Raw genomic sequence first — 26,246 nt, 5'->3', positions numbered from 1 at the left:
TACTGCAGGCATGCTGCAACAGCCCAAATTAAGTTCATGTTTCCGTTGAGTTGTCCACCTGCTCTTATATTTAAAATGTATACCCAAATATCTAAACTGTCCAGCTTATTCAATAACATTGCCTTTTTCTGTCCAGCAGAAAGATATCCAGGTATTTGAAATGACCGTGATTTTGGATTTTTCAGAATTAACAGACAATAAATTGGAGTCACAATAAGCCGCACATTCGGGCAGGAGGTGCTTAAGATCAAATTGTGTATGGGATAATATCACAGCATCATCAGTGTATGTCAATAATTAATTAATAGCAAAAACACACAAATCTACTCAGAGCACCCTTTCACAGTGCAGCCATGTAGTCATACTAGCAAAGATGTGCTTTTTAAAGGAAATGTACAAAGGTTCAGTGTCATTATAAACATATAAAGGATGAAATAATTGTGCAGGAATTCTGAGCATTTATGATATTTACAAATGAGCATGGTTCTGGTCAGAGGTTGATTAGTACACTTTCAGTGTTTTACTTTAAGCTGTGATGATCTTCTAGTTAAACATTTTATTTTGGCTAAATGTTGCACATGCTGCTGCTACTTCATAAACTAACAGATAAAATTAATTTTTATATTCTAGGTATTCGAGAAATTAGTGATTCTTTTTATAGAAGCAGAGCAGATCTTAATGTCACCAAACTCCTTGTTTAAAGTTCAAACAAACAGGTGAGTATCTTCTTTTTAAAATGTCTTTTCTCAGGTAGGACTTCTAAAAGATTTCTACTGCTCAATCCATCAAAGGGAAAAGAAACAGCAACTAGCTGCACCATTGTTCCTAGAACCCATAGGACCACTGCCCTTTTCTACAGCTTCTGTAGCTTAATTATAGAAGTAACTTGTTAATTAAACATAAGAGTATGCTGCTCAGGGCAGAACATACAGATCTCTTCTTGCCCATTGTATTCTCATGCCAGCTCCTGTAAAATAGAATAGAATGAGAGTGATTGGTCCAGGGTCACCCTGTGACCTTTATGAGTGAGTGAGAATCTGAGCCCAGGTCTTGATCCTAATCTAATATTCTAATCACAATACCTCACTGACTTTCTGTGGTGGCAGCAACTGAATGGAATGCCGATCTGCTGGAGACCTTTTTCTTTCACTGCCAGGTAAAAACCTATAGATTTTTTAAAAACAGTCATCCTTGCTAACAGGATTTCAACATAAACATATACAATATTTTTATATTTTGCGCTTTTATCACAGTTTGATATTGTTACTATTTTAATCCTTAAAAGATGTTTAGTTGTAACATGATTCCTATTTTGTTTGAAACTGAAGTCACTTGGATTATAGTATTAAAAAGTGATGGTTTCATCACAAATGCATCTTTCAATACATCATGCATCTTTCAATACATCATGCATCAGGTATTTTTAACACTGCTTTAATGTGGTGCTCATATTGGCTCATGAATGAGTAAGCAGCAATTTGTTCATTAAGGACTACTTACAGTTCAAGAACACAGTTTTTAGATAATGTCATTTTTAGAACAGTAAAAGTAGATCTGGTTTGGGGGCATTAGCAAGGAACAGAATTGCATATAGAGAACTATGGAATAAATATCTCAAATTACATTCCACTCAAGATTCACAGCGTGGATGTAAGGTGAAATTGTCCTTGTAAAATAGTTCTAGATTACAAATATTTTTTCTTCATTTTTTCATCACAACATTTAATTATCCTGGGGAATCATTACTGCTGAGCCCAAAAATGCATTCAAAGTTAGGTAGTAGTAGTAGAAAGTGCCATAAATTCACAGCTGACTTGTAGCAATCCCATTGGGTTTTCATGATAAGAAATTTGGAGGTGGTTTATTGTTACCTGCTTCTGCATGGACTGAGAGAATTTTGAGACAACTGTGACTGCTCCAAGGTCTCCATGTGTAAGAATGGGGAATCCAACCCAGTTCTCTATATTAGAGTCCACTGCTCTTAATCTCTACACCTTGCTGGCTCTCAGGGTTTAGACACTTGAGCAAATCAACTTCTAAATCTAACACAAATAAATATAAGTTACAGAGGTTAAAGAGAAAGGTGTCAGATATTCTCTAAACTATATTAAATGTCTATATCAGTTATTAAAGCCCTTTCCAAGCAATTTCCATTGATCAATCTGACCAAGTTGTACTCTAGATTTCAGTCTGTCTTAAAGATGCTTTTATAAGTGCCTGAAAAGCGTCTCCAAAGTGATCCAGAAAAGGACGTACGTAAGGGGGGGTTCTCAGGTTCAGACCCCCCCCCCATTGCATGTCCGAAGCGCCGCCCCCCATTTGTGGGTTTTTGTATTTTTAAAGTGTTTTTTCGGTTTTTGGCCTGCAGGGGGTGCAGTTTTTAGGCTAGTGACACCACAATTTCAGGCTATCGTCAGGTGACACTCCTGATGATACCAGCCAAGTTTGGTGAAGTTTGGTTTGGGGGGTCCAAAGTTATGGACCCCCAAAAGGGGTGCCCCATCCCCCATTGTTTCCAATGGGAGCTAATAGTAGATGGGTCTACCCATTTAAGGGTCCATATCTTTGGACCCCCTGAATCAAACTTCACTAAACCTAGGTGCTATCATCAGGATAGTCTGCTGCTGATACTACCCCAGTGGTGAAGGTTGGTCCAGGGGGTACAAAGTTATGGACTCCCAAAGCGGGTGCCTCCATCCCCCATTGTTTCCAATGGAAGCTAATAGTAGATGGGTCTACCCATTTGAGGGTCCATATCTTTGGACCCCCTGAATCAAACTTCACTAAACCTAGGTGGTATCATCAGGATAGTCTGCTGCTGATACCACCCCAGTTTGGTGAAGGTTGGTGGGGGAGGCGGAGCGGGCGGGTCACGGGTGTCTGCCATCCCTTGCCTCATTGAGCTGCTTTTATAAGCACTTAGGCTGGGGGTGGGGCTTGGGGAGGTGTGGTCATGCCCCCAGAGGCAGGTGGGAGTGTGGACTCGCCCCCAACCCCCCCCTAAAAAATCTATACCTACTTCACTGGATCCAGAGTCTTAGAAAACCATCTAAGTGTCAGAACCAGGCCTTTTCCCATCAGCAGACACTGAGTGAAAATATGATAAAAAGCAGAGACTAGAAGCAAAGACTTGTATTCCATAGGGTTCTATTCTGTGAACTTTGATAGAATTTTTTTTGGATTGAATCCCAATTAGTGGAGAGAATTCTTACCTTGAACAGGACAAAATAGCATGAAATCTGCTCATCCCTAGAAAATTGCAGTTGATGAAAGAAAAGTTATCTTCATTAGTTATACCTCTGGAGAGATTGCATGTGCACAACGGGAATGAACAAATTACCTTATCAACCCCTATTCACTCCAGTGTGGGCGTATCCTCCATGCATGTCCCGACTGTACACATGAAGCATCAAAAAAGCAACTTTCCTGAGCATGCATATAAGTGCTGTGCATACATTAGACAAAGAAAGTAGGCAACATACTCAGTCCTGAATTCAGGGAGTGGGAATTCTCATTTCTACTCCTCATGTATGTTGTTCTGTATGCACATGTTGTGTGTTCATGCACATGTTGTGTGTTCAGGACTGTTAACATTGTCTGATGTGTATGATAGGAAGAGAAAAGCCAGTGTTGTGCAATTGTTAGAGTCAAACTAGGCCTGGGCACATTTAAACGTGGATTCTATGCCTTGTGTCCACTGGCATTATGTAACACTTTTTATGAGGGCAGTTCTCCATTCTGGAACACATTCCTCTGGAGCTAGGTTTTTTATTCACTGGAAATGTTGCATGAGCAATAGCATTAAACACCACATGTTCTGTGATGAAGAACCACACCCACAACAGAAAAGGCTCAGGATCCAGCCGCTGTTTCAAATCTGGTTATTTGAAAATTAAGCTGGTTCTCTGGGGCACAAAGGTTGTTCTCTGCCCCTTATTTTGTCTGTGGACATTGACAGCATTGTAGTCTGAATTCACTGGCCATATCTTTTGCTTTGCTCATTTCTTTTGCTCTGATGAGATGAAGCTTTGATTGACTTTCTAAACGATGTGTGTTTCTTAGATTCTATAAACTGGTCCAATAAAATAGAAGTGCAAATACACATCTTTTTTGTCTTGCACATTCAATGCATTCTGACTAGTATTTATTTAACTTATACTTATATCTATATTTCTGACTGAATGAAAAAGCAACTGCTATTATAAACAATGTAGAATATATGTCAGTCATTCTGCTTTTTATTCCTCTGTTCATGTTTGTGTCTTATTAATACAGCAGTGGCATGGACAAACTTTTTTTAAAAGCTATCCTGTGTACAAACAATTTTCCAGTAAGCTACTGAGATTTGCTTAGTCATGTCTCTGCCTGTTTCTTTAATACCAACATTGACCCTGGCAGATCAATCTCACTCAGAAGACTATAGAAAATGCCTCTGAAGGCAGCCTCCTGTAGTCTTGTCCATCAGTATTCTGAATCAAGTTTACATCAGTGACTGATGACACTGCAGGGCAGCAGCCAGCAAGTAGATTGTAATGTATGCAGACTTGCAGGTAAGATGTTGTATAGGAAGGCTTCAGTGAAATCCTGAACACTTAGATAAAATTGTTTTGAGGAGTATACAGTGGTGAAAGTGCCCCCAAATGGTAAAATATTCTATATAAAATAATACCTAGAATATTTATATTTATGCTTTAAAGCTATTATGGTGGTTTTATTGATATTAATTGGTTTATTTTTTGCCTAATTAAGTGACAGGGTGGCATCTCTGAGTTACCGTATACTGGATGATCAAGACAGGATTCCTGTTGTACAGATTGATGAGAGAGGCCTTCTTCATTCTGGATCCCTGATAGGACTGTCAACAATGGAAGTAATTTCACAAGAGCCATTTGGAATCAACCAAACCCTTATTGTTGCTGTCAAGGTAGTATTTTCAGGCTCTTTGCAACAAGACTAGAATGCCATCAAGGTTGAATGCAATTTAACTGAATAGCAGTGTTTTAAAATTTTAATGCAGTGTACTGAATTTTTCCAAACCTCTTACTGATGACCAGTATGGATACACATGTGATGTAATGCTTAGTGATATTTCAGAAATCTGTCAACAATATTGAACATACATGTGATACATTTTGCATATAATATAATAGATAGGCCTTTCAAAAAAAATGCAGTGACAGTTTTTTTGGTCTTTTAAATAAAGTCTTTGTGCTTGAAAATAAGATTTTTGACCAGGATGAAATCCCTTCTTGGAAAGAAAGGCCAATAAGGGGAAACTCCTGGACTGTCTTTTTGTCTGATTCCTGAATGCAGGGCAACACAAGATTTTTGTTTTCAAACCAACCTTAGCACAATAATTCATCCTACCCTCCTTTCTCATATTTCATCCACAAAACACATGAAGGACTTGGTATGGACTTGCCCATGTTGGGTTAGCTTTGATTCTGTCTTTTGAAATTTGTTTTGTTGATCTTGCAACATTGCATTGTCGAAGGCTTTCATGGCCGGACTCAACTGGTTGTTGTGGGTTTTCCGGGCTGCGTGGCGTGGTCTGGTAAATCTTGTTCTTAACATTTTGCCTGCATCTGTGGCTGCATCTGTGGCTGTGTATCACAGACGGAAGTCTGTTACACACTGTGTCACTGGACAGTGTGTAACAAACTTCCCTCTGTGATACACCCCTGAAGATGCCAGCCACAGATGCAGGTGAAACATTAGGAACAAGATCTACCAAACAACGGCCATGCAGCCTGGAAAACCCACAACAACCAGTTGCAACATTGTGTTCTTTTCTCAAGTTGGTTATATTGGGTTTGCAGTTTGCTTTGGATTTTCTGGTTCAACAGTGCATGGATTCTCTGATTTGGCATTTGTTGAATTAGGCTTACCAAATTGTTCTATGTTTTTGTTGAGATTCCTTGATTTTGTGTTGGTTCTTTGGACTTACTGGTTCTGTCTGACATGGAAGGTTTTTGGCCAGTTGCTGTTTTGCTTGCTGTTGTGTCTTTGGAAAAAAAATGGGGGGGGGGCTGGGGAAAACCTTGAATCCCCCCTTTAAGAAACAATGGAGGATTACGGGGTCACCCTGTTCAGGGCCTATAGAATTGGACCTTTTTGTCCAATTCACTCAAAATGTGTTCTTTAATGGACAGGCACCAGCAATCTTCCTGTAACTTTGTCCCCATCTCCTAAAAACAACCAGCCTCTGCTGTCCTCCAGAAAAATTCCTTACTGGGAATAATAGAGCCAAATAGAATTGGCATTAAAAATTGCAAATAGAATTGGCAAAAAAATCCAAATCTGCATAGCAAGTCTGGATAACTGGAAATACCAATTTTTTTGCCTCTTTGATATCTGGATCTGAAAAATACTGATTTTTTTCCCAAGATGCACATTTTTAAAAGTAACTCTCTTTCATGCTTCTCCAAAGAAATGGCTTGGGTCTTTTCAGAAATATTAGCAAAGCCCTAGAACACTAATGTCCAAACCGTGTGCAAGATACACTCTTATGTGATGAGAAAATTGCTAGACTTCCACAATAATTAATTAAATGAATAATAAATCCAAAGTGCTCTCTAATAGTCTGCTCTGTGTCTCCATATTCTGTTACAGCATTGACTGTCCCTCTTTACTATCAGCCTCCTGCAGGAGAATTCTGCTGTATCTTTGCACGTAGAGTGATTAACACTTATTACAAGGAACACAGAATTACCTGTCCACAGAAAATGCTGTTAAAAGTTTGCACAAGACATTGTTCTGTCCAAGGCTTCTTACTGTCAGAAAGCAATCCCAGATTAGTTACTTTTGCAGAAACAGAGGAAATTGATTCCTGTAAATTTCTTACTCTTGCCTGCTCAAAAATACACATCTTGGGTAAGAGTATACATTCAGCTCCAATTCAGAAAATGTGTGCCTGAACTGTTAAAAGCTTGGAAACTCTTGATATAATAGAACAAAATACTGCCTACCTTTCAATAAGAGGTATATGTGAACTTTCCCCCCCCCCCAATTTGTCCCAAATGTGATTGTTTTTAAAGAAATGAATATGAAGTAACAGAAAACTCGTGTCTTGTTTGCTCTGGCTTTGAAAGTTGCATTGGCATGAAGAATTTAAAACTGTAGAAATTGAACTGTGTGTTTGAAAGAAAGGAGATAGAGGTACTAATAGTTCAGTTTGCAATATGTATAACTCAAAAGCCATATGTACCAAGTTTAGCCACATTCTAGAGTTTCTAAATATGTATGCTTTAGGGAAAATCTATCCTTTTCTTTTAGAGTTTTGACAGGGAACATAAAACTCTACCAGACTCTCTTAAGGCAGAAAAAGAAAAAGACTTTGCTTTAAGGTGGATTTAGAGGGGAGAATTTACCATGCTGCTGTTGTGGCAATATTTTTTTCTTTTTGCACTGTCTCTATTTTTTTTAAAAAAAGGAATATGAAATGGTTCAATTTCTCTTTCTCCCTTTTTATAGTCTAAATAAGTAATCTTTGTTGCATGTTAATAGTGCTGCAGGGCTATGTTGGCTTTTTGAAAGGTAACTGCTGAAAAATAGCGGACTAAGAGGAAGAATCCCAGGACTGTGCTGCCTGACCCATAGAACAAAGTAGAGCCAACAGCAATGTACTGTCAGATACCAGGTGCTTGGCAATCCATCTGTTTTTGCAGTCACAAGGAGACAACAAAGCAAAAGATTTACTGAACCTTGATAGATTCCTTCAGCCAGGCAATCAAAAGTTCAACAGGTTTGAGAACTATGTTGATTTAAAATCAGTTCTCTGTAGAATTAATCTGTCCCTGTGTCTGAAAGTTAAGGATCAAGGAAATTTATCCTTCTAGTACATTAACTTTTAACTTCTGTTTTCACATATCCTTATGTAGACTCCTGATAAGTGATATCACAAGGAAATGTTGAACATTATTTAGCTAGCATGTGCATCTTCATAGTTTATATCTTCAGCAGCCTCACCCAAAGCCTTCAGCGGCAGAACATAGTGCCACTGTGGCACCACCCCTCCACCACCAAAAGGGTGTTCTGGCAGCGAGGGGAGCAAAAAATGCAAAAAACCCCACCCCAACCCACCGGAAAGCCCTCTGTAGGACTTACAGGACATGTGCCGCACTCCAGGCCCTAAACCCAAGTGGGAGCTGACTAATGTCAGCTCCAGCCCCAGGAACATTCCTGACTTGTTCCCCTCCCCATGCTAGGAACGTCAAGTTTTTGTGGTGGCAGGGCTGAGGTGTAGGCAGTCACTGGTGTGTCTGCATCCTCTGCCAGGGTAAATGCCTCGGGGAGGGCGAATGCATTGGCCCAAAGCTGCACCACTCCCCTAAGCCCTTTGCTCCCCCCCCCCAGGATGGGGCTGTTAAATTGATTAATTACATGTTAGCTGAAACTTGTGCATAATGTACTTTCCACAGTCTATACGTTATGCTTTCATTAAGCAGTATAGGATATGTGAAACTTGTATTTTTGGTGGGTACTAAACTGGGGACTTTTTGGGGTTTTTTGGGGGGGAGGGGTCTGGTCCCATATGGCTTCAGTTTTTCCCAATTTCACACTAAACATTTTGCCTTTAGTTTTTGCTTAATTCTTTTTTTAATATTCCCAGTTTTATTTGGGTTCTTTTGAGATTATTTTTACCTCAATCTTCTTCTGGAAGCTGATTTTGAGTTGCATTTTTCCTCCGTTTGTTTTCATTGTCCCAGCCATTTCCAACCCACTTTTTGATGATTGGACTGTTGACATCATCAGACCACACCCACTCTCCCTCCCCAAGACAAGTAGCTTCCTTTATGATTTTTTAAAAATATATATTTATATCAATGTACAATTGTAATGATAAGTTAAGCAGGTTCTCTGGATTCCCAGGTTTCATTTTAGAAAAGCAATTCTCTACTGCTTACCCATCTGGAAATATAAGGAAAAAGGCATATCTCCACAAAGAACGGTGTGTGTGTGTGTGTGTGTGTGTGTGTGTGTGTGTGTGTCTGTCTGTCTGTCTGTCTGTCTGTCTGTCTGTCTGTCTGTCTGTCTGTTTGTTTGTTTGTTGAAGACTGGCAATCCTGAGAACCTGCTTAATGTCATTACAACAGTATATCAATATAGCGAGATTTTGGTGCTCTTTTTTGATATAAACATGTACAAAAACTAAAACACTACGCAGGGCAGTGGGAGGGCAAGCCCATGAAAGAACAGTGCACACACCAATTCCAATGCTTGTGAGTCATCTGCAAAGAAAATTAAGAGTAAGTCAAACATGTGGGAATGCCCTGGGAGTCTAAGATATGGTTTGTACTGGGATTACTAATTATGTTCTGTACTGTCTGTGGTTTGTCACAATGTTCAAATACAGGAATCACAGTTTATTCAGCCACAGCTCCCCTAAACAATCTCCTGTACTTAGAGAGGAAAGCACAGCCCAATAGAAAATCTGCCACTTTAACAACGATGCATTGTGAGGACATTCCTTCCTGCAGTTGTCTTTTTCTCCCTCTCAAATCAGTGTTAAGTCAAAAAATAGAAATATGCTTCAAATATTTCACCCACTGCTGAGTGCAGTTTTAAAAAGTAAGAGGAGAAATGTTGGAGGACCCTAACAAATAATCTGCATGTTTCAGGAGTAGTAGTAGTAGTAGTAGTAGTAGTAGTAGTAGTAGTAGTAGTAGTAGTAGTAGTAGTTTGTTGTTGTTGTTGTTGTTGTTGTTGTTGTTGTTGTTGTTGTTGTTGTTGTTGTTGTTGTTGATTTAGTGAAAAAACTGAACAGAGGAAGAAGACTGATCCTTAGTCAAGAGTGAGGAAGCCTGGCTTGCCAAGGGCTTCTCATTCTCCCCCCTCCCTCTCCATTTATTTCCTATTTATTGCTGCTGACAAATATTTAGTGGGCTGTACATGTAGTATAAGGAAGCTCAAGATGATGCCCAGAGATTCTATTTGGAGACAAGCAATAGAAAAACTGGGACATGTGGTCTGTTATATACATCTTGTAAGAGTTTGTGCAACAAACTGGTTTTGATTCATTGTGACATCTGAATGGGTCCTTGTCCAAGTCTCTCAAAATATTAACAGGGTTACAATTTTCAACAGAAGCAAAAATGAACTACTGTTTGGCTTTATCTACCAAATAACTGTGTTGCTTTTTGTTTTTTAATGAAGAAGAAGAAGAAGAGTTTGGATTTATATCCCCCCTTTCTCTCCTGCAGGAGACTCAAAGGGGCTGACAATCTCCTTTCCCTTCCCCCCTCACAACAAACACCCTGTGAGGTAGGTGGGGCTGAGAGAGCTCCGAGAAGCTGTGACTAGCCCAAGGTCACCCAGCTGGCGTGTGTGGGAGTGCCCAGGCTAATCTGAATTCCCCAGATAAGCCTCCACAGCTCAGGCGGCAGAGCTGGGAATCAAACCCGGTTCCTCCAGATTAGATACACGAGCTCTTAACCTCCTACGCCACTGCTGCTCCTTTATGATTATAATGCTCCATTAGGCAACTAGAAATATAATTTCTAATTCTGTTTTATGTTGGTCATACTGTACAGGTAGCTCCTGTTTCCTACCTTAGAATATCCATGAGTCCAGTTCTCCACACAACAAACAATGAAGCATTAATGGCGTTACCATTGGGAATAACCATGACCTTGACTATCCACTTCCATGATAACTCTGGAGATATCTTCCATGCACAAAATTCTGTGGTCAATTTTGCAACAAACAGGTAATTGTCAGTAGCAGGAATTACATGTTGTAGGAGCTGTAAATATATGCTTTTACGCAAGGTGTAATGCCTCAACAAATGGTGTGGCCCTAGGGGTGATTGCTTGTGTGGAAGAAGCTTTAAGTTGTCGGAGGCTTCTCTGAAGATCCAGCCACAGATGCAGGTGAAACGTCAGGAGAAAATGCTACTGGAACACAGCCATACAACCTGGAAAACCCACAACACCCAAGCTTTATGTTGTTCTTTCTATGCTTGTCTGTCAGTATCAATATTGTTAGTTACACTTTTCCTCATCCTTCCCCAGGGAATGCTAAGGATTGTGCATAAGTCCTTCTTTTATTCTCATAACTCTGTGAAGTAGATTAGGATGAGAGATTATGAGTTGTGCAAGATCACTGGCATCTTGACAGACTGGAAATTTGAACCCAGATTACTCCAATCAGTATAAGTGATGAAAAGGGGAAAGGAGTTTGACCAAATTCTACATCAGATTGAGATCCAGCATGGTATAATGGTTAAAGTTGCAGACTAGGATCTGGGAGATCCAGGTTTGTATCCTCACTCTGTCATGGAAGGTTTCTTGGTGACACTGGGCCAGTCATATCTCCTCAGCCTAACCTACATCATAAAGATGTTTAGAGGAGAAGAGAATAATGTAAGCTGCCTTGGGTCCCCATGCAGGATATAAATAAGTAAAACAGACAGTTCCTTAAAGCCATTTTTACCCCCAGCTGTGGAAATCAGCCCAAGTTCTAATTCACTTGAATCATTGTGTTCAGCCCTACCTACTGAAGTTATTTTGGCTGCTTTAAGAAAGGTTTTGTTCAAATGTTAGCACAACGTTCTCCTTAAAGTGCATCTATAAGCTGTGAGAAAACAGCTTTAATAAAGTAGCTCCTTGAATATATATGAGTAAGAGGGATTCAATAGAATCTTTCCACTTCGTGGGCAATACTGGTGAATCAGTGTGCTTTGAAGTTCTTAATGGTATGAATATTTTGGTGTGTGGGTCTCAACTATAAGTTAATTGCATGTGTTTGCTTTCGCCTATTACTGGTCTAGGAGGAAACCGGAGTACAGCAGAACGGAGTATCTTTTTTAAAGTGTGTGTTTTAAACATTTTTAAAGGATGCTTTGAATCAGCTATATATCATAGCTATATGAGCACAGAACCCTGGGAAACGACTTGTGAGAGAAAGCATCTCATTTCCCCACCCCATTTATTTCCTCTTTCACTGAAAGCACCAGTAACATCCCTTCTTTCCTTGCTTCTGCCTCTCCTTCCCATCCATCAGCCTTTATCATGCCCCTCCCCCATCTTCAGATTTTCCTCATTCCCTCCTTCTGGCTGCCTCTGCCTGGAAAATGCTATGGCCTAGTTGTGCAGTGCTGGCTGGTGGGATGGGCTAAGGTACATGGTGGAGAACCCGCAAGGACTTGTACGGAGGGGCACTTTTCTTTTCCCTGCATCCCCTTCACACACTCATTTCCTCCCCAGCAACTCCCATATCTTCGCCTTTCCATATATCTTTCTCTGCTTTCCACCTATGAACCAACCTACTACTGGCCAGAATGCTACAGCAAGAGTACTTACAGGAATCTCATGGCAGGCACATATACAACCGATGCTCCAGGTGGAGTACCGGATCAAGTTCAGTGTTTTAGTACTGACGCACAAAGTCGTAAGTGATCTCGGGCTGCATACCTGTGGGACTGGCTCTTCTGATATGTCCCCTAGAGATAGCTACATTCAGTGAGTGGACATCTGCTGGAGGTTCCTGACCCTAGAAAGATCCAGCTAGCCTCAACTAGGGCCTAGGCTTTTTCAGCCCTGTCCCCAACCTGTTGGAACATTCTGTCTAATAAGACCCAGGCCCTGCAGAAGTTTCACAGGATCTGTAAGACAGAGCGGTTGAGGCAGCTACATTTTTTTCTATCTGGCCTCCCCCATTCTAGTTCTACCCTGATATTTCCTCTGATTGAATCCTCTCCTCAAAAAGATAAGTTTATTTAACAATCAGTGCTGTTTTCTATTGTATGTTTTCAAACTGGGTATGTTATTTTTATCTATTACTGTTGGAAGCCACTCTGAACCCCCAAGGGGAGGAGTGGCATAAAAATTAACTAAATAAAATTTAAAATCCCCCCTCATCTTCAGCTAAAGCCTCTATTTAATTTCTACTTCATCTTCTTCTACAGTGGGGACCCAAAATAGTTTACCATCAATCTCCTCTCATCCATTATATTCTCAAAACAGGCCTGTTAGGCAGATTAGGCTGAAATTGAGGAAGTGGCTCAAGGTCACCTAGAAAACCTCCGACCTTCCAGATCCTAATCCAACATTCTACATCTTGCTGGCTTTCATGAGGAGGCTCCTGTTGAACAGTAATAAGCAGCTAGTCCTTTGCTCAAGTTATGCATCAAACATCTCAATTACTGCCAAGCCTGAGTTCTCCCTTAAAGGTCAAAACAGGCCTGGAAAGGATCCTGCCCTTTCTTTCTGTTGACAGAAAGCAAGACCTGGCAACTACCACAGTGCCTGCAGAGAAAACTATAGGTACATTAGAACTACAGGTACTTCTGTTATTTTTTATGTGATTGAAACATCTCATTTGGTATATGTGTAAGTGACATGGCCAATATAGTGCCCCACCGTCTTTGATTTTCCTGAGCTTGTAACATTCGTATAATATAAAATGCTGTATTTTCTTGGTTGCAACAAATTTTTATCTCTACTTCTTCATTGTTTCCTACAGAGACGACTTTGTACAGGTTGGGAAAGGAGTGTCCAACAACACACTCATAATCCGAACAATGAATGTAGGGCTAACATTGCTAATGGTTTGGGATACTGAGCACAGCAATATTGCAGATTATGTGCCCCTTCTTGTTCAATACGTCATCTATCCTGAACTCAGAGACATTGTTGTAGGCGATGTCATTTGCTTCAGTTCTTCACTAATAAACCAAGAAGGTGAGGAAACAATGAATCATAGCTAGCATTAAGAAGAAAAGGAACTCTCAGCACTACATTGCTATAGAAACATTCTGTTGTACATGTGATACATCTTCAAAACAACTGAATACATTTTTCATTGTGTTATACACTATCAAATGTCAGTCCTTATTCTTCTTAATGAGATAAACAGATTTAATCAGTTCATCTGCCTTTCATTATATCTCTTCACTATTTCATTTATTCTGAATGGTGTGGTTTCTATTAATCCTAAAAATAATGTATGAAGTAAGTTACATGTAACTGGTTTTTACCAGTTATATATGGAAAAATGCAGTTACAAATGTTTAATATAATGCAGGTTGTGAGACAAATTGTTACTCCAGTGACATTTTGTCAGCCATACTGAAGTTGTCCTGAATTTTATATTGTTTTATAAATCATCATATACTACTGGTACTTGGGTTTGAGAACATGGCTTAAAAGCTGGCATTCTGCTGGTGGAGGTGATGGTAGAGACATTGTACTTATTCTTGGTCCTAGCAGGCAGTACTGGAGACCAGGTAATTCACAGACTAAGATGTAGTATTATTCAGGCCATCTGCAACTTGCCAAGTAGTTTTACGAGACTAGAAATAGGATTCATGGAAACACAGTAAATAAAATACTCCCAAAAAATAACACGTTTTTATATTGTGTGAGCACAAAAAACTCAGCAAACCAGTTTTAAAAATGGTATAGTAAAAGCATGATAAAAGAACGAGTTCACAAGAGAAAGAAAAGTCTGAGAAGAGGCAGGATCATCCAAACGGCAGGAATTATCTGAAATATGTGACTGCTAGATAGGGGGTAATGCTGGGATCCCAGGGATAAAGTCAGTTTTTGATATTCTTCCAATGCCTTCCTCAGGTTGTCTCAAGAGCAAGGACCACACTCATACAAACATTCAGTAGATGAATACAGTAACCTCTTGGTGGTGCATGCACATGTAACAAAAAAAGTCATACTAATACAAGATTTACAACCCAATCCAGAGCTGTTGGGTAGGGATGGAGCCACTGCGACACTGCCCCACCCACTTCACAGGGCTGTCCTGCAGCAGTGGAAGCCCTAAAAAGATTTTTAAAAAACCCCAAAGAATTCCCAATGCTGGAGAATAAAAATATGCCACAAAAACCATGGCATATGTCTGCCAGCTGCTCCACCAGTGCATGGGAGCCAATTGGACACTAGAGGCCAACTAAGGTCTGCCCCACACTTTGGCGCAGCCCCACTGGTGCAGTGTTTTGTGCCAGCCAGCCTAGGCAACAGGGACAACTTCCTGGTCATGTGCCACAGAGCCATGCAGCACCTAGTTGTCCCTCCACTGGCATGGGACCTGAGTAAGTTGTCCCTCCACTGATGTATTTGCCTCTTGCGCCAGCAGAAGAAGCATTTCTGCCAGTGCAAGGGTGTGCCAGTTGGGGGGGGGGCGTTCCAGTGGTTTCATCCATCATATTGGAACCATTTACAATACTCTGCATGACAGTTCTGTTGGTGTTCAGTGGCTCATCACAGAACGTATCTGTGAGTTCAATAATTTTTTCTCAGATGATTGTCCTAGTTTGGGTAACTAACCATTCAAGGAGGTTATCCCGCCTGTGATTTCATTACTGTGCCATAGCAGCCAGAGTATGGAGCAACTTACAGTTCAGTCCTAAACAGAATTACATTATCATGAGCCCAGTGACTTCAGTGGACCTAGGTATAATTCTGATTAGGCTTCCACAGCTAAATCTGCACCTCTATGGCAGCCTTGAAATATATGTAAGTAAATCCATCCTGAACTAAGCCTGTCTACTTTTCTGAGGCAATATGAAAGATGGCTGTGGCTTTGCATGAACTTTACACCATGAATGGTAAAGAATGGGAACTCTCCTCAGTTTTCTTTGTTAATCAAAAATCAACCTGTCCTTTCTCAGCTGAGTAGCAGGAGCAACCGTTTCAAAGCTGATGTTGACTAGAATAATCATGTAAAGGGTTTTGTCAAGTATTATGCTGTGATTGGACTGGATACAGAAATTCCAGTTGAGGAGATGGAGGGGGAGGAAATAAACTATTTTGCAGGCTGAGAATCTTTTTTTACCTGATAATCAAATATAGGGCTTAAGTGGACCAGTGGACATAAAATGGATTTTCACATTGTTGAAGCAATTGTGATGTGATTGAAGAATTGTGATGTGGTCTACTCCAGCCTGTTTAAATGGTTAGCCATTTCTCTACAGGTTTGTCAGGGATGTGGAGTTCTTCTTTAAATGGTGTTCTTCAAATTGACCCAAAGACTGGAGTAGCTGTAGCTAGGAATTCTGGGACAGTTACAGTATATTATGAGATCCCTGGCCTACTGAAGACATACAGAGAGGTGAGACACTTCTAAATTCTTTGTGCTGTTGAAATCCAGAGTGGAGACTTTGCTGTGATCACAAATTACCCATTTATTCTTTTCTGATCACAGCATCAATGATGCCACAGAACCCTAAAACAATAATTTTAAGTCCTCCAGGTTGGCAAAGAAATCTGATATTTGCTATGAAAATAGTTAAAGTTCACATCAGATCATAAATGCTGTGGTGTCCTTTCAAATAGTTCTATACAGAAATTCCGTGCTGTATTTTAAATTATACCGTTGAAAGGGAAAATATCTTGAGAATAATGCTGGTAGAGGCACAGCATTCTGTATGATAGCTATCATATATGTTAAAAAGAGAATAAACATTTCTATTCTTTGTTTTATCCTTAAGTGTTAATTTTTGTCTGCTTATATGACGAACAGCCCCATCCAGGGAAGGGATGACAGTGGAAGCTGCGCTGAAGGAGGAGTAAATTGGCCACCACTGCACTCCCCCAGTGGTGGAACGTAGCCCAGGACACCTCACCAGTGTTTCTGTGTCCCCACCACTGGTGCAGTAGGGGCTGTCCTGGGCCATGGCTGGGAAGGAGTCAACTTTATTGGGCTCCCTCGCGGCTATTCCCCACATTGCGGCAGCAGCCGGCTTGGCTGACTTGCACTACCAAAAAAGTGGCATAAGTCTGTGGGGGCTTCCTGGTGGTAGAGAGACTTTTCAGCATTATAAGCCTCCCCATGCCACTAGGAAGCTTCTTTGGGGGCAGCAGCCTAAAGCACACTACTTTCAGTAAACTAGCTGACCATTGATTGAATAATGAAAACAACAAAACCAGGTCAGCCAGAGAAATGGTATGAGCTCCTTAGGAACTGCCTAGAAACAAGGAAAAGATTACTATAAATTATTACAAAGGAAAAGAGGAAAGACCCCCCAAATCCTGCATAAGAAGAATGGAAAATGATCCATAATAGGTGGACCATAGGGGAATCAGCCTACTGAAACCCCTGCAAGAGGAGGCAGATTGAGAGGAGATTGAGGGAGGATTTCTAAATTGTTAGCTTTACTGCCCCCAACTTGTATCCTGATTGTAAATATATTTGACCTGTGACAGCAGTCATTTCTCCATCCTGTGCACCCCCCCCCCCCATGCCATTTTAAAAGCAGTTGCAGTTCATTAAAAATTGCCATGGAGCCCTGATCAGATAAAGTAGGCTTATACAGTTTGTACAGCCGTGGAAGGGGGTGCTGTTTCTACATTTGAAAAGATCACAGAAGTGGAAAGCAAACCCCTGGGGCTACCACATGCCTAAGGCAGATCAGGGCCTCACATCAGTTTTTAAAGAACTGGAGTTGTTTTCAAAATGCCATCAGTGAGTATGGGAGGGACCCATGGTTGCTGTCATATTCAGCTTGGCTTTCATTCTGTTGTTCATAAAAGAAGATCTAACTTGTCAAGATCTACCTATGCTACAGTTTTATAATATACTTCAGCATTTCAGTGATGTTAACTTAAAGAGTTTTGGTTATTGTGGGTTTTCTGGGCTGTGTGGCCGTGGTCTGATAGATCCTGTTCCTTACGTTTCGCCTGCATCTTTGGTTGGCATCTTCAGAGGTGTATCACAGAGGGAGGTCTGTTACACACTGTGTTCAAAGTTTTATTTCAACTGTATTGTGTTTACAGCATTATTTTACTTTATTTTTCATTTTCTTCATAATCCGTATAATGCTTGAATATAAACTTTTGTATTAAAAAATTAAAATAGCTGATCTATTCAAATGGAGCATTGAGATATATTTAGAATTTGTGTAGATGAGAGCACAATCCAGAGCAAATGTGCATGTAACTCTACACAGCCAACTAGAGTTTCTTCTTGTGTTTCTCAAATAGCAGCCCCTACTTTTGAAGCTCAGAGGGTTTCAAGAGCATTTTGTGATAGAACATTTGGATTAAATCTGTTCCAAAGAAAGAAGCCAAATGAACCTTTGGGGCATATCCTTAGGCATTTATTCTGTGCATTATAGATGTTATAGTGCAAAGCATTCCTAAGGAAGTAGATTCATTTGAAATGTGGTTTGAGTGAGAGTTTTATCGATATCATGGGCTCCCAAAAAGACAAATAAATGAGTTCTAGACCAAATGAAATCTGAACTATCCCTCAGAAGCTAAACTTACTATACTGCGGCTATCATACTTTGGTTGCACTGTGAGAAGTTAAGACTCATTGTAAAAGACAATAATGCTAGAAAATGTTGAAAACAGCAGGAAATGAGGAAGATCCAACATGAGATGGACTGACTCTGTAAAGGAAGTCACAGTCCTCATTTGCAAGAGGCTGTAAATGATAGGACATTTTGGAGGTCTTTAATTTATAGGTTGGAAACAATTTGATAGCACTTAACACACATACCACATTCTTAAATGTTAATGCAATGTATTATGAGAGAGAGACACACATTTTATATGAGAGAGACATTTTTATCATGTTGGAGAATATTCATCTTCCAGTTACTATGCATTCCAGTTCTCTGCACTGACACAAATTTCAGTCAGTCGGTTCTGTATCAAAGCAAGCATGCATAAGATTACAACAAAATCTTTCTGTGTAAATCAGCTTTTATTTTGGAGTTTTCAGTAAGTGATGCTGTCATCTCTTCTTATTATTTAAGGTGTTGGTTAATGTACCACAGAATATCATAGCATCACATGGAAGTAGAATGAAAATGAACTTGGAGGATAGCCCATCTTCAAGAGTTATTGTCAAAATTGGGCACAGCAGCAAAAATATGAAAGGTATTAATGTTCTTTTTGCTTTCCTGCTTAGTCCACCCTTTTTAAGAAAAATTAAAAACCCACAAAAAAAATTATTTATACACATGAAATATTCATTTTTATTTGTCAGTACTCCTTTTGTATAACCTATTGAATTCTGAGTTTTATTATAGAAAAGATTCTAAAGAATTATTTCAGTGTTTCGGTTAACTGAACTGATAAACTGCATAGGCTTTAGTGGGAACACATCTTTTAGAGAAGAACATAAAGTAATGTCATTACCAGGCCAATTATTCTAGAATCAGGACAGCCATGCAGCTGAACCATAACCCCACCTCAGCATTATTAAAGCAGGTCTTTTATAAACTTCTCCAAATGTTTTAATAGAAAGCAGACTATGAGCTAAATAAAGAAGTCGGTCGGCTTCACAATATATGGCTGGTTCAGATGCTCATCTCATTGAGGATCGTTTTTCTGCTCCAAGCTGAGGAGACTTAAAATGTGAGCCACATGTAGAGAAGCTAAACTGATTAAAGTGAGGGGAGTTTATAGTTGTGCCTGAAAAAACCCAGGCTTATCTATGGAGTTCCTGGCTTAGCCATCCCTTCTGTTCAGTGGGAATGAATGTATTCACCTGTGTTTTTTTCAGCACAGAGAAATAGCTTTTGGCTGAGAGAGACTTGGTTCACTGCCTGCCAGCCCTCATATTTATCAACCATATTTCTTATTCATTCCTTCTAAAGAAGTATTAATTCATTATTATGTTTGGTTAGAGAACTCATTTGTTTTAAAATTATCATCATGAATAACATGTATCATCATTTAACAAATATTTAATGGCTAATAAACAAGGGTATTTTCAACAATGCATTGAACAGCGCTGAGCAGTTTCTGATATACTGAGTACATTCCCACAGAAACTAATGTCCTGTTTCAATCCAGTAAAAAATGGCATAATTTATCTTCTTGACATCCTCTGAAAAACACATTAGCGAGGCTTCCATAATATACAGATTTACCAGGTTACCAGGTCTTTGACCAAGACTTAAATGAAAAGAAATTTCTGGTTGTTCCTGATAGCAATTTCTCCCTTATTCACTCTCAATTAATGTTGTAAATTTTATCATGTTAAATGTTTCAAATCACATGTGGGGAAAGTCAGGTGTGTAAGTTTTCCTAATCAACCATTTTTCTATAAATACTTGTAAAATATAAGAAAAATTACATTTTAACATGAAATAGTTTACCAAAGATCATTCTTGGATAGATTTTTTACCTGTTATATTGAAACTCTTGTACACAATATTATTTAGGGGAATGTTCACCTGCCCAGATTAAAGTAATTGAAGAAATGAAGCCTCAGTCTAGTATCAGTTGCCATCTTCATTTCAACAATAATTTATTTGATTTCCAAGCCTCTGAAATTTTCAAAGTAGAACCTGGGTTTGATGCATTATCAGGTAAGATTAAATTGTTTTAAATTTACAGTCTTGTCTTCTAATGATGGCACCAAGAGTTTTATGGGGGAAGTTAGACTGGGTTAGACTATAATAGTAATTTTAGAGCTTTTCCTCACAATACATAACTCAAAATTACTTACCGTATATACTCGCATATAAGTCGACCCGCATATAAGTCGAGGCACCTAATTTTACCACAAAAAACTGGGAAAACTTATTGACTCGCGTATAAGTCGAGGGTGGGAAATGCAGCAGCTGCTGGTAAATTTCAAAAATAAAAATAGATGCCAATAAAATTACATCAGTTGAGGCATCAGTAGGTTAAATGTTTTTGAATATTTATTTCAAAGAAAAACAGTAAACTGGCTCTGTAAGTGGAAAAGAGGGTCAACAAGAACAATATGGTCTCAACAATAACTTTAAAAGTACAAAAACCTTAGCTCAACCAGCAACCAAGCTAAAACACAAGAGTTAAAATCCTCCAAAACTGGATTCCTCATCATCATCTGTATGTCCAAATGTAACCCAACTTAGATTTTAAGAGGGATATTATCAGAAATGGAAAATCTATTAGCTTCCATTGTAAACAATGGGGGATGGGGCATCTCCTTTGGGGGTCAATAACTTTAAATCCCCTGACCCAAACTTCACCAAACATGGCTGGTATCATAAAGAGACTCTCCTGATGAGACCAGCCAGGTTTGGTGAAGTTTGGTTCAGAGGGTCCAAAGTTATGGACCCTCAAAAGGATAGCCCCATCTACTAATAGTTCCCATTGAAAACAATGGGGAATGGGGGCACCTCATTTGGGGGTCCATAACTTTGGACCCCCAGAACCAAACTTTACCAAACTTGGCTGGTATCATCAGGAGTGTCTTCTGAGGGTACCCTGAAATCTTGGTGCCGCTAACATAAAAACTGCGCCCCCTGCTGGCCGGCAAAGTAAAAACACACACAAAAATTTAATGACCCGCATATAAGTCGAGGGGAGCTTTTTCAGCATTAAAAATGTGCTGAAAAATTCGACTTATACATGAGTATATACAGTATGTTTGTTGGTGAAACGATAGCAGTGTACAGTACATTTATACATAATGGAATATTGCGGGTGTTTGATGTGCAATACAATTTGTATTATTTATTGAATTAATCACAACTAGTAATGGATTAACAAACGTATTATTCTTCAGGTATAAAATTGAACTGGTTTTCAAATAGCAAGGGTATCGCCAGAAAGACAGGTGCCACTTTGCATGTGTAGATAATAATGGGCAATGGGATCTTTCACTGATGTTCGTATTTTGTGTGGTGCCATTTTTTTCCTATTCCTGTGAGCAACTATGAACATTTTCCATGCTCAATTCCACCCTGTTCAGCCAGGCCCTGGCTACACATTATTAACGGATAATAAAGTGTATTGCTCTACCTGGCACATAGTAAAGGGCTGGAATTTGCTGGAATTGGGTCATGGCCTTTTTAATTATCTCTTTGACCTTGTAGGCCATGTACAAACAATAAAAATGTTTTAGTTAAACTTGGTTTTAAAGTATAGCTGATACAATTCTCACCATATTGTTTTGAGGACACTAGAAGATAGAGGCTGTGGGGCCTGTGCAGGGGCGTACCATCCATGGGGACATGGGGTATCCCATGCCCCCAGGCGCATGCCATTTCATCATGTAAAGGGGCGCCGGGTTCTGGCTAGGTCCCCGCACCCAGCCTCTCGTGAGGTGAAGTGACCCGGCAGGCGCCCAGTGGCTGCCCCCATGCTGGGGTGCTGATTGCCAGCTGAGGTGTTCGCCGCAGGCCAGCTCCCTCCCCCCCACAGGGAGGCTGGGGAGGGCAGGAGCTGGCCTAACACCACGGCGCCCACCCGAGCTACCCGCTGTCAAGCCCCTCTACTGGCCGGCTCCTGCCCTTCCCAGGCCCTGGCGGGCAGCTTAGTCAGTTGGCCCAGGAGGAAAGATAGGAAGGCTTGGGGCAGCCTAGCTGCTTTAATCAAAATGGAGGGTTCCCTGGGTTACTAACCACTGCTTAGAAAGCTGTTTAGTCTGTCTTTCATTTATTCAGACTTTATTGTTTATATCTCTGCTTCATAAAAAACTTTAAGATACCTCCACTTATTCTTAAGCGGGAGCCCATGCAGTCCAACATTCTAACAGAAACCAGCGAAGCAGGGCTATGAAGATCTTTCTTCTGTGCACTACAACTACTAATGTTCAGAGGTATACTGTCTCTGAACCTAGAGTCCCCTTAAATTATTGCTACTAATAGCTAGTACAGGGGTAGGGAACCTGCGGCTCTCCAGATGTTCAGGAACTACAATTCCCATCAGCCCCTACCAGCATGGCCAATTGGCCATGCTGAAAGGGGCTGATGGGAATTGTAGTTCCTGAACATCTGGAGAGCCGCAGGTTCCCTACCCCTGAGCTAGTAGCTATTATCATGTCTTTTACTGCAAATCCCAAATTAATTATATATTGTATAAACAGTATTACTTTTTTCTGCACTGAACCCACTGATAAGTGTTTATTGGGTGACTTCAGAATTAAGAATGAGGGAGAAACTGCTCTCACAAATCAGCCTTTTTCCACCATAAACACAGGACACTGAGGACACATGTAAATTTATTTGAAATAGACATGTTTTCAGTTTTTTAAAAAAGACTGTGAAGGGTTAGCTTTTTAAACTGTTTTCCAGTTGGCTCCAGTTATGATTGGAACAGTTGCTGTTATGATTGTGCTCTAATTTTCAGCTGTATATAAACTGCAGTTATAGGACCTAAAATATATCTTTTTCATATCTAGATAATACATTTAACAAACATGTTTAAGTTTTATGATCACCTTTATAACCTTCCCAGCAATCTTCATGTAATCCTCTTACATACAACCTATGAGTTTGTTTGTATGTGTGCGTGTTTCAGTTATACATGGAAGTGAAATATAGTTAAGGCTTATAGGTATATGATAATCTTACTTAACAATTCAGTTAATGCTCGAGTGTAGCCTAACATGAGAGTGAAAATAATAGTCCAGTAGTTAATAGTATAAAGTAATAATGAGCAACATGGGGATATAAAAACACAAATATACCAGACAAGCATTAGTAATAATGATGATCATTGGCTAGATTTTCAGTGCAAAATGAAGAAATGATAGGGAATGGAATTGGTGATGAGAATTTCTGCTGATTTTCCAGGAGTCGAAGCCTCTTGCCGCAGCTTTTGAAATGGCGAGAAAAAAGAGTTGAGAGACCTGACAAATGTTCCTTCTCCCCATAAGCAATTTAAATTAAAAGCACAGAACATTGTCTCACACATCAACTGCCAACTATAAATATAGTCCCATTTAACTGTATTGACTTTGTACTAAGGCTGTATCAATAAAGCATTTTTCTGAATAAATAGTGCAGCACATTCAACAACAAAGTAATCTGGAAATTCAGAAGGAAAATAATTTTTAAATTATTAATAATCAGAGTCTTATTGATTTTAGGTCACTATACTTGTTCCATCACAATGCACAGATTTCCTGACAAACAACTAAAGCAACTGAGTACGAGCAAAACTGTTCTGGTTGTAACTGCTTCAGTCCAGAATGGCCATTTCTCTACAGAGCAGATAAGTGCTGAAGTGCCCTTCAATCCAGGATTCTATGCTAATGAGACTGAAATTATCTTGAGTAATTATTACCCAAATTCTGACGTGAAAATTTTTGGAACCACTGAAATTCTTGAAAACCTTGAGGTAAATAATGACAAATACTGGTAACTTACATAGGACTTTTGTAAAATGCAGTATCCAAGCACATAGGATTTCAGACACTAATATTTTAGCACAATGGCTCTATCATATTGCTAGTCTCTATATGTTGAATGAACCTTGAGAGACATATTAATCACTAGAGAGGTCACTGAAATAAAGTCAGGTATTTATTTCAGATTGTGTAATGTAACATTCATCATTATGGCTTCTGTGCAGCCCCACATGGGTGGGGAAGGGACCATGCAGGTGAGTCAGAAAAGAATAATTTTCTAAGCTTTCTAGTACATTACCTCTGTTAGGAGCATCCCGTCTGTTTTGTGCCCAGCATTTTCACACCAAAATCAGCACATGATAGAGGCGTGGGGAGCACGTGTCCCTCAGTTCTCTCTTCACTGCAAAAAATAAGAGCACTCTTTTGAAAAGGTGCAAGCGATACAACAAATCCAACACTGAGTTTTCCAGTTAGCAGATGTTACCCTGAAAAGGATTAGTCCAGGAGTCTGCAACCTGCGGCTCTCCAGATGTTCATGAACTACAAATCCCATCAGCCTCTGCCAGCATGGCCAATTGGCTGATGGGAATTGTAGTCCATGAACATCTGGAGAGCCGCAGGTTGCAGACCCCTGGATTAATCCAACAAGTAGTCAGTGAACATCTGCAGCATCCTGTGTTATTTGTCTCCCAAGGAGGGGAGGAAGCAGTCTGAGGGTACAGAAGGAGACACAGAAAACCCCATTGTGTGAGTAAAATTTGGCACTGGGCAGCATGTCTGCTATCCCCCAATGACCTCTGGGAAGCATGTCTGCTGTCCCTCAGTAATAACTTTCCCCCAGTCCGAGGCATGGGGGAAAAACACCAACGCCTGGAGCAGAAGATAGTGGGAGCCATCTGGGTGCTGGCCTCTGGATGAAGCAGAGGTGCAGCATAGGGGACAGATCCAGCACTGGGGAGCACGTCTGCTGTCCTCTGGATGAACTCCCCTTGCTGCCATGGGGTGCAAGCCACCATCAGCCCCCACCTGGGCATGTGGTTCACAGGCTCACTCCACCCCTCAGGCCTCTTATGGAGGCCCCACCAAATGGGGAGGGCCAGCACACAGGCTTCTCCTCCCGTGAACAGATCAGTTCCCATGTGCAACCTGCCAGGAGGTGACAGATGAAATGCAAATAACAACAACAATCATCATAACCAGAATGCCAACAACAAAAAATTCAGACCCACAAAGGAGGGAGAGCAAGATAAGCCGTAGGCGCTTGGGTGAGAAGAGGTGTGGGATGGCCCAGTCTGCCCATATAAGGCTTCAGCCCTGCCTCCTCTAGGCATGTCACTTGCGCCAGCAGCTGGGCAGCCCAGCCCCATGCTGGGCTGGATGCTGGCACTGAGCCTGCCCCTCTTCCTGCCCCACTATGGGGCTCCAACAGTGGCCAAGGTAAATCTCAGCTACTTTTTCTGAGAAAAATGTTATTTTTGATTAATAGTGAACATAAGAACAAGCCAGCTGGATCAGACCAAAGTCCATCTAGTCCAGCTCTCTGCTACTCGCAGTGGCCCACCAGGTGCCTTTGGGAGCTCACATGTAGGTTGTGAACGCAATGGCCTTCTGCGGCTGTTGCTCCCGATCACCTGGTCTGTTAAGGCATTTGCAATCTCAGATCAAGGAGGATCAAGATTGGTAGCCATAGATCGACTTCTCCATAAATCTGTCCAAGCCCCTTTTAAAGCTATCCAGGTTAGTGGCCATCACCACCTCCCCTGTGGCAGCATATTCCAAACACCAATCACACGTTGCGTGAAGAAGTGTTTCCTTTTATTAGTTGCCCGCCATTCTTCCCCAGCATTTTCAATGAATGCCCCCTGGTTCTAGTATTGTGAGAAAGAGAGAAAAATTTCTCTCTGTCAACATTTTCTACCCCATGCATAATTTTGTAGACTTCAACTCTATATCCCCCTCAGCCGCCTCCTCTCCAAAACTAAAGAGGTCCCAAAGCGGCTTTCTGTAGCCTCTCCTCATAGGGAAGGTTAGCCTCCAGTCCCTCAATCATCCTCTCAAGGTTGCCCTTCTCTGCACCTCTTTCTATGTCCTCACATATTTTTTTTTGAGATCGCGGCAACTAGAATCCTGGACACAGTACTCCAGAATCGCGGTCGCACCGACGGCTTTATATATAAGGGCATGACAATCTCTTTGCAGTTTTATTATCG

The 26,246-nt window shown here is 40.5% G+C and overlaps 1 protein-coding gene across 1 annotated transcript in view; it reads left to right on the top strand.

Moving 5' to 3' along the window:
* Nucleotides 1–24,050, top strand: part of LOC125427788 (nuclear pore membrane glycoprotein 210-like) — a 45,225-nt gene extending 21,175 nt beyond the window's left edge. Inside the window, exons 7-14 of the mRNA XM_048487345.1 lie at nucleotides 631–716; nucleotides 4,750–4,924; nucleotides 10,533–10,708; nucleotides 13,465–13,682; nucleotides 15,929–16,065; nucleotides 18,716–18,839; nucleotides 20,132–20,278; nucleotides 23,776–24,050. Of these exons, the coding sequence (XP_048343302.1) occupies nucleotides 631–716; nucleotides 4,750–4,924; nucleotides 10,533–10,708; nucleotides 13,465–13,682; nucleotides 15,929–16,065; nucleotides 18,716–18,839; nucleotides 20,132–20,278; nucleotides 23,776–24,050 (1,338 nt within the window). The remainder of the gene's footprint in view (nucleotides 1–630; nucleotides 717–4,749; nucleotides 4,925–10,532; nucleotides 10,709–13,464; nucleotides 13,683–15,928; nucleotides 16,066–18,715; nucleotides 18,840–20,131; nucleotides 20,279–23,775) is intronic.
* The last annotated feature ends 2,196 nt before the right edge of the window (nucleotides 24,051–26,246 follow it).

Source organism: Sphaerodactylus townsendi, linkage group LG03 (assembly GCF_021028975.2).
Source record: "Sphaerodactylus townsendi isolate TG3544 linkage group LG03, MPM_Stown_v2.3, whole genome shotgun sequence".
Lineage (NCBI taxonomy): Eukaryota > Metazoa > Chordata > Lepidosauria > Squamata > Sphaerodactylidae > Sphaerodactylus > Sphaerodactylus townsendi.
Note: the sequence above shows the minus strand (reverse complement) of the source record. Positions and strands in the feature narration are given on the sequence as shown.